This window comes from Lucilia cuprina, chromosome 4 (genome assembly GCF_022045245.1).
Source record: "Lucilia cuprina isolate Lc7/37 chromosome 4, ASM2204524v1, whole genome shotgun sequence".
Lineage (NCBI taxonomy): Eukaryota > Metazoa > Arthropoda > Insecta > Diptera > Calliphoridae > Lucilia > Lucilia cuprina.
In genome coordinates, this window is record NC_060952.1 from 67,450,921 (window position 1) to 67,459,863 (window position 8,943).

Sequence of the window (8,943 nt, forward strand, 5' to 3'; positions counted from 1 at the left end):
GTACTGGAGACTGGAAACGTCACGATCCGGCTCCTAAGCTGCAATATGGTGTACTCTCACTGCCTTTTAACATGCATACACAAGGGCAAATCTGTTGAGACGGCTCTTCACACTCTCGTTTGTCATATTGAAAAGTCCATAGGTTATGGAAATTACACATTGGTTGCCTTTCTTGACATAGAAGGCGCTTTTAACAACGTCAAACCCGCTTCTATCCGCCAATCTCTATCTCATGCTGGGCTTGGCAGGTCTGTCGTGAGCTTTGTCAAGAATCTTAAATTGGCTAAGGTACTATCGGATATCTAACAGGGATATCAGAATTTATACCGATATTTAAGCTGCTATTAAATCCCTAATTGGTGTGTTTTCCACATCCAAAATTGTCCATGAATGCCGGAAGTCTGTCAATGAGATGGGGGGACATTGGAACATCACCCTAATTTGGGTAAAAGGACACGGGATTTCTTATGGCAATAGCATTGCCATAAGAAATCCTTGGCAAGAGCTGGCACCATGTTTAGCAGACTGGAAATAAATCAGTTTTGAGGTATTCCACTACTTGCAATAAAGAAGCAGATCACTGAGTACTGCCTCTGCATTACTTGCGAATAATGGTCACGTGACCACGCCTGCTCAACATCTAGAGCGCTGTGGCCACAAATGGATCCACACAGGGGTAAATATCTTCTTGGTCTTCAAAAACCGCACCTAAGTAGGCTGACATCGGTTATATCTTTACACTGAAAATTTAGTAACCATGCTGGACGCATTGGTTTTGCATTCAACGACTATTGCAGAAGTTGTCAAAACGAGGATGAAGAAGAGACTATTACTCATCTTCTCTGCAATTGTCCTGCTTTGGCGGAGGCCAGATTCTGGACGCTTGGATCGACATACTTTGATGATCTGTCCGATTTGTCAAATATTCAAATAAAACGTTTCATGAAATTCATTAATCTGACAAAATGAGTGTGACTCCAATATTCTCACTGTTTCAACCATGGCAACTGTCCTGGTGGCTTTTCTCTTTCTCAAAATCTCACTTTCTCTTTGCCAACGTCTCTTTTTCCACACTTCCCTCTCAATTTTTTCTCTTACAGGTATTATTACAAAGGGATCAACATGGACTTAGGTAAAGCCGAAACGTCTACTTGTGATAGCCTAACCTTTTCAAAATATAAAATTTAAGACTTTTTATCCTAACTGTTATATTTGAACAGATATACTGACGTAATATTTCGTTAATATTGAAGGTGCCACGCTCACTATAGACATTTCGTCCACACATATTCATGTAGAAGACAAAGTCAACCCTAAAAATTTAGAACTCTATACAATTACTGAGATATGCGACTTTTAATACCTTAATTGTATGTGGCCATCGCCCTCTTGAAAAAAAAATATTATTATTTCAAGATTTTTGGTAAGTAGTATATGATGTAGAAGTGCTGATGCGGAAATACAAAAGTAGTGCTGATGCTGAAATACAAATAGAATTGGATTATTTTACTTTCTGGGACATTTTTTGCCTACATGAACCATAGGATTAAGTACATTGCACAGAACAACTTACTTTTTTGCGATTTTCAGCATGATAATGAACCAAAACCTTTGGCAAAGTTGATCTAAGAGTAGTTATCGAGTAATGGGACCCAAAATTATTTTGATTGTAAATCAAATTCACCTGGCTCAAGTCCCTTAGAGATGCTGTTCGGCATTCTGAAGCGGGTAGAAACTAACTAACTAACCCATTTCATAAAGGTGTTTGGAACTCAAAAGACCAAGAGATTTTCATAAGAACATCAAAAGGTTGCTTAAGTTTCGAACAGCTATTTAAGGAGTTAATTCAGTTATTATTTTCTTGTAACTCGCAACGAAATAGAATAAAACTTTTGTTATTGCTATTTTAATGTAGACACATAATATTATTATTATCAATTATATGAATTTGAATAAATCAATTAAAATAGAAAATTTACCACTTTGTATACAATGCCAAAAAAGTGCTTAGGTTTCGAACAATACTGTATATAAAAGATTGTCAACTCAAATAATTGAAAATATGCAAATAAAAACTTTGCGGTAAGTCCGTCTTTTTTAACAACCGCGAAAAAATAATTCCGTGTTTTTTATATTTTTTAATGCTCAATACGACTATGCTACGCCAATTCTCATATTCGCAAAATACGTCAATAGTTATTTCCCTAATGCATGTATATGAAATGTCCATAACAAAAGACAAAATATTCGAAGCTATTTTGGCAGAAAAATGTGTGATAAAAATCTGATATTATAAAAAAACGGTTGATTTGGATACAAGTTCTTTTTGCAAAACTTCATTTCGCTGGGCTGTGTACAAGTGAATTAAAAGATAATTTCGATTTTAATTAGATAATTTTTTAGACCGTGTTTCTAGATGTAGTTATTACTATTGTTTCCAGGTTGCACGTATAAAACCACATTGCTGCTTCACGGTAATAATTGAAAATATTTTTCAAGAAATTGCTTAGACCACTACTTCAATTTTATATTTAAAACAATAATTAACAAACCTGAATGTAATAAGATTGACCTGGCTGTATGGCTGATAAAAGATCAATGGCCTTATTGACGTTAGCGTTTTGTAGCATAAATTCAGCATGAGCAATAACTAAACGTCCTTCTTCAGATGTTTCGTTGAATTCTTCCATAGCACATTGTAATAGACGTTCGCTCTCATAAACACCCTGACTGTCGCCAATATCCTTATAAGTGCTTATCAATTCCAGATACAGGGTAACCTTATCAGCGACAGTAAAATTACTGAGCAACTCAGTTCGAGCTCGGCTGTTAGGCGACTGAATGCGTTCTGGCAGTGAAGTTTCATTGCCAACCAAATGCATGGCTGATATAAAGCTTTTTTGAGCCTCCGTGTACTGCTGTTGATGACGCTGTCCAATTCCCATGAGTAAATAATATCGAGGATTTTCTCGAATTGCAAAATTATATGATAGGGCTAACTCAAGAGACTGCAGTGCCTTAGAATACTGTTGCTGCTGCATTTGGATCTGAGCCAATAAGAGGTATGCATCCGTATATGTTACATCAATATCATTGAGAATTTTTTGCAATATTGTTGCTGCCATAGCCACTTCACCACACAAGAAATGTACCTTGGCCCTCATGAATATTGCCTGTATATGTGAAGGACAAAACTTAAGAATATTATCTAATATAGTCATACAATGTTTAAGTGTTATATGCAACGTGTCTTGAGATAAATTGAGTCCATGCTTTATGTTAACTTGGACCGGTGAATGGTGTAAAAATTCAGCTGTAATCTGTAATAAAAATTCTGGATTCATAATGTGAGCATATTCTGGTCCAAAAGCGTGACTTTCCAACTTGCTCATATGAATTTCCGTTGCTTTGATCAAAAGTGCAATGGCTTGATCACTTCTAGATGTAATTTTCGCACGTAAAAATAATAACAATGGATCACTGTCTCCTGGTCGTAGCTCGTTCAAAAATTCAACTTGCTGTTGAGTCTGCTCAGTACACCCGTGTTCTAACAACTGGCAAGCAGTAAGTCCGCAAAGGGCGTTAAAGTTATTGCTGTCTATTTTAATTGCAGAGCGATAGCATATCGCCGCCTCTTTGACATTTCCCAATAGCATACGTTCATTTCCCAACTCAACAATGTATTCTACGCCCGATGGATTAGCTTGAATAAGCTTGTCAATAAATCGTAGCGTTAGCGACAATAGTTCCACATTGCGTGAACTTATGTGAGCAAATAGCTGACATATCTTCAAAATAATTTTCGAATTGCTAGACTCTACACGCTCTGTAGCAACTAGTAATTGTTGCAGAGTAGAAATACCACCCTTCATGTTTCCCTCTCGTGTAATCAACAATAGTGCCTTTACCTGTAAAGCCGGTATATTAGTAGGCTCCAAGTTTATTATACGTAAAGCCGTCTCATAAGCATGATCCCAATCTAAAACTGCTAGATGAGTGTTCATTTTCTCAATTAAGGGAATATTAAGTTCCGGAAATCGCACGGAAAGTTTATTCAAGTTGTTAATGGCGTTCTCAAATTCACCTCTTAGTTGATAATATTTCACTAGGGCTAAACATGAATCAATATTCTTGCTGCTTTTAGCCAATACGTGTTCAAGGGTGTTTAATATATTTCCACTAACGGGGCCGACAGCTTGACACATTTCCGTCCATGCTTTTAACACAATAGAATACTCGTGATGACTATCGAGTTTTAATGCTTTATCAACATATTCGCGAGCCTTTTCATACTTCCTTGCTAAGAAAAGGAATACTGCTGCATTGTAAAATCCAATTGCACTTCCCTTTTTAAGGTCATCCGTTAATCGTTTTTCAAGAACTCCAATTGCATCGCGATCGACCACACTGCAGTTTTTGTGTGCATAAAGTAGAGCAATAATTGCGCCAATTCCAAGATCTGAGTCATTCTTTAAAGGATTCAATTCACGTATTCCCTCTTGCAGCCGATTTCCCAACACTAGTGCAATACCATTGTAAAGTCTAAACACAATATGTGACGGAAAGCGTGCCAATCCGTCTAAGGCAGTTTTCTGCATAATATGGAAATACTCTGATCGTCCATAGTATAGTAAGAGGCTTTCAAAATCATCCGTATCCAACATACTTACAGTACACACTAATAATATTTCGCGTTTTCAAAGACTAATTAGCGTTTACTTAAAATATAATTTTATTTTTGTATATATTTTATGTACTTTGGTTCATATTTACAAACATAGTTACGAACAAAAGGACATTTTATTTCTAGCTGCAAATCGTTTCTGGCCACATATTCCAAAGCAACCTGTAATAAAAAAGAAACCAAACATTCGTTAATGGCGAAGAAATCAGAGCACAAAATATACTTTGAGATCAGAGATCAATTGAAAATGAGTGGAAGTAAACAATTTTTAGATAGTGTATTTGAATGACCAGCTGACCTTTGCTAGCATTTTTCCAATTCCCCGACCTTCTAATTCTCTCGGTACCTCTGTGTGCTTTATAATAATCAACTCTTCATTTCTATCGTATTCTATATATGAGCTACCAACACCTTCCACGTCAACGTAAAATTTTCTTTCATCAGGATCATGTTTTACATTAAGTTCAATATCACTCCCTTTCTCAGTTGCAGATGATGAAGATCTAATATTCGTTAACGTTTGGAATCTGGAACTAGCTTTTCTTTCCTCCACATACGTCTTTAACCTTCGAATTTCCCTTAAAACATAAAGTTGATGATGATATGTACGACTATTAAATGCTTCCCTTAATTCATTCGATAGCACTCTCTGTATTATTCTGTGGTCAGTGGCATAACGTCGTAAGTTTTTGACAAAATTTAAGGTGCTTATCATTTCAAAATACTGTGCAGTAAATAAAGAAGTTGAACTTGATAGAAAGAAAATAATAAATATTATTGAAAACACTTACGAAGAAATATATTTTCTTTATTTGGATTCGATGAAAACAAATGAAAATAATTCACCCCAAACAAAAAAAATGTACAAGGCACAGAGCCCTGCGCCAACAAATATTAACTGCGGCGGCGACTGACTCCAAATATGTTGGCGGCGGCAACTACGTTTAGTTTTTAAATTTTTGACAATTTTATATATAAATCCAAGAGATCAGAAAGTGTGATTTTGGAAGCAAATATTTTTTTTTATAACAAAACAGAGCAAGCACAAAAGTTGTTTGAAAAATTATGCAAGGATGGATACAAAAATTCTTAAAAATAAAAAACTAATATATAATATATAATAATATAATTAAATCCTTAATATTTTCAACTTAAAAGTAATATTTTACATTTATGTTTTGTTCACTTTGTTGTTAAAGGAAATTTTCAAAAATTTTATTTTGACACATTCTTGGATTATTATTCTAAAAACAAAATACGTGTGTTTGTTGTAGATGTTGTTGTACAACAAGAGATGTCGCTACTTCATTAACTTACTTTGGTGGAAAGTAAATCGAATTTTATTCTAATTAATTAAATAATTATTTTTCTGTGTTTTTTAATGCAATTGTAACTAAATATAAATGCTATGGGCATTTAAAACATAAATTAATAAATAGATGCGAAAATGAGCATAAGGAATATTACTCTCTCACATGTACAGGTACTGTGGGAATTCAATACACCTGTATGAGTATTTTTTTTACAAAAATATTAAAATACAAAATGTATCCGAACACACCATACCCCATCATATTGTGAGTAAATTGCAATAAGTAATATAGTAGTTATTATTGTAGAGGCTTGTTTTTATTTTTTATATTATTTTTAAGTGTCAATTTTGGTCCAACCCAGCAAACACAACGAGTTTAATTGAAATTTTGAATAATAACAAAACATTATCAATTTAAATTCAAATACAATTTCGAAACACTGTCCCCTGCTTAAGCTTGTTCATCCCGAATAGGCACAGATTCACCTTTCCCATAGGCAGCTAGTCGTTCTGGGTGTACAACCTTCATTTTGATTCTCGGGCTCTAATATTTTTGTATTCGGTAGACCACGTAGTTTAATTTCTTAATAACCTCATACGGTCCTTCCCAGTGTGTTTGCAGTTTGGGGAATAAATCTTTTTTACGTTGTGGGCTATAAAGTAGTACTAGTTGGCCTTCGCTAAATCCTTCAGAATTTACTGCTCCATCGTTTCTGGCCTTCATTTTATCTCTAGTCATTTTTATTCGTGTCCGCACGAATTCACGAAGTTTATTAAGGTCATCTTGCTCTTGGGAAAAGTTTTCATCATCCTTACTTTTTGATGACGGCTTTATGCCAAATTCTAAATCACCAGGCAGCTTAAGTTCTGTTACAAAAATAATTTTTGCAGATGTTCGAGAGGTGGAGTCGTGAACGGCTGTTCGGTAGGCCGGCAGAAATTTTAGTATGTGTTCATCCCAGTCCTTTTGATGTGCACTAACCACTTTTCTCAAAAATTCCTCCAGAATCATTCGACCATGCCATCTGATTGAGGATGCAGTGGACTTGTTCATATTTTTCTTATTCCGTATATCGCACATATCTTTGAACACAGCGAATTCAAAATTTTTGCCCATACAGATACTTATGGTAGTGCTAAGTCCAGTCCTGATATTCTTTTAAGGACTTCTTCAAGGTTCTTCAGGTGTTCATCGAAAGTCTACCCCATTACAATTATGTCGTCGAGATACAACAAGCATGTCTTCCCATGAAGTCCTTTTAATACCTATTCCATTATGCACTCGAATGGTGCTGGAGCATTGCAGAGTCCGAAAGGCATTACATTGAACTGCCAGTGCTAGTCCATCACTAGCAATAAACGCTGTATTTTCATTGTCTTTGTTTGCAATCTCTACTTGCTAATATCCACTTTGCAAGTCCAATGTGGAGAACCATTTTGTTCCAGCTAGCGTATTCAGAGTATCATCAATTCTAGGTAATATCTGTCTTTCTTGGTGACATCATTCAGCTTTCTGTAATCGACAGAGAATCTTGTGCTGCCATCTTTCTTCATAACTTAAACCACAGGCGAGCTCCAAAGACTAGAAGATGGTTCGATGGTTCGTGTTCTTTGATGGATTTATTGGCAGGCTTTTCTAAACTTTTCTGCCTCTGCTGAAGCACATTCACCTAGTTTGGAATTTGGCTTATGACTTTTTCATAGCTGGACAAGTTAAGCACTCTTACAGGAACTATTTTGATTTTACAAGGTTTGACGCCTTTTATTTCTGCTGGTTCTACTACCCACAAACTGTTGTCCTCACAATCTCCCTCCAGACGGGCCCACACCAAAACTTCTGACTGCGGAGGCAATTTCAGATGTTCAACGGCAACTAACTTTTTTACTTGAGCCTTGCTCTCATATCCAACATCAAGAGGTATTTCAACAGTTCGCAAATAATAACAGTTGGTCCCATAAGCAATTTAATGCCATGTTTAATCATGAAGTTTGCACCAATGATAACCTGGCCCATGATATCGGCAACAATAAATACATGATATACGCTTAAGTTAGCATTGTTTCCTTTGGCATTTACTTTACCATGGACTGTGGCAGCCTTTCCATTAGCGGTACGTAGACATACCCCGTATAGTGGTTTAATTATTTTCTTTACTAAATCAGGTCTTGTGATAGACTGCGATGCTCCTGTGTCTATTGTATATATTTTCCTTTGACCATTGATGTACCCACTAGCAGTAAGATTACTATTTTTCTGCTGGAAATTGTGGGGCCCTCAGATGTGTGGGAGCTAGCTCTTGCCCCTCAGTGCTTGGTGGTGAAATCGATCTAGTACGTTTTCTTGGTGCTTTACAGATTCGCTGGATATGACCGGTTTTACCGCAGTTATAACATTTGGTTTTGGCTTTACTTTGTTTTTCGTTTAAAGTCTCTAAAACTGCCTCTTTTAATTCCTTTAACTCGGTGACTATATTTCCCTCATTTTCAGCGACAACCTCGACATTTCGCACCTTGGTGTGGCACAAACCGCATGTTTTATCTCAGGATCGCGAATGTCATTTACAAATGCCTTTATCTTGAAAATGTATTGAAATTTTATGTTCTCCACCGCACTTGCTTTTTAGTGCCTCCAATATATCATTGTAATTATTTCTGCTGCTCACTGGTACGCTTTCAAGAACTACTTAAGCATTTTCTTTTGAGGATCAGCTCTATAGCATTTTCTTCATTGGTCCACATGTTTCTGGTGGCAACTGTATCAAATTGGAACTTGAACACATTGAAATGTGTAGTGCCATAAAAACTTGGGACAGTTTTTCTACTAGAGGTTTCGGGAATAATTCGTACCGCTCCTTCTTGACATTGCAGATTATTCAGCTTTGATTCTAAGTCGGATACCTTTTTATCAATATTTGTTTCTAAATCGGCCACCTTTTTGTCAATGTTT

The 8,943-nt window shown here is 36.0% G+C and overlaps 1 protein-coding gene across 3 annotated transcripts in view; it reads right to left on the reverse strand.

Annotated features, from left to right (window-relative positions):
* Positions 1-5,627, reverse strand: part of LOC111687167 (tetratricopeptide repeat protein 21B-like) — an 89,750-nt gene extending 84,123 nt beyond the window's left edge. The window contains exons 1-3 of one of the 3 annotated variants that reach the window (XM_046950756.1): positions 5,476-5,627; positions 4,983-5,408; positions 2,553-4,846 (exon numbers count right to left, since the gene is read on the reverse strand). In XM_046950756.1, coding sequence (XP_046806712.1) covers positions 2,553-4,664 — 2,112 coding nt within the window. In that variant the 5' untranslated portion in view covers positions 4,665-4,846; positions 4,983-5,408; positions 5,476-5,627. Of the gene's footprint in view, positions 1-2,552; positions 4,847-4,907; positions 5,409-5,475 lie in introns of all 3 variants that reach the window. The other 2 variants (XM_046950757.1, XM_046950758.1) reach the window with 2 other exon arrangements.
* Between the last annotated feature and the right edge of the window lie 3,316 nt (positions 5,628-8,943).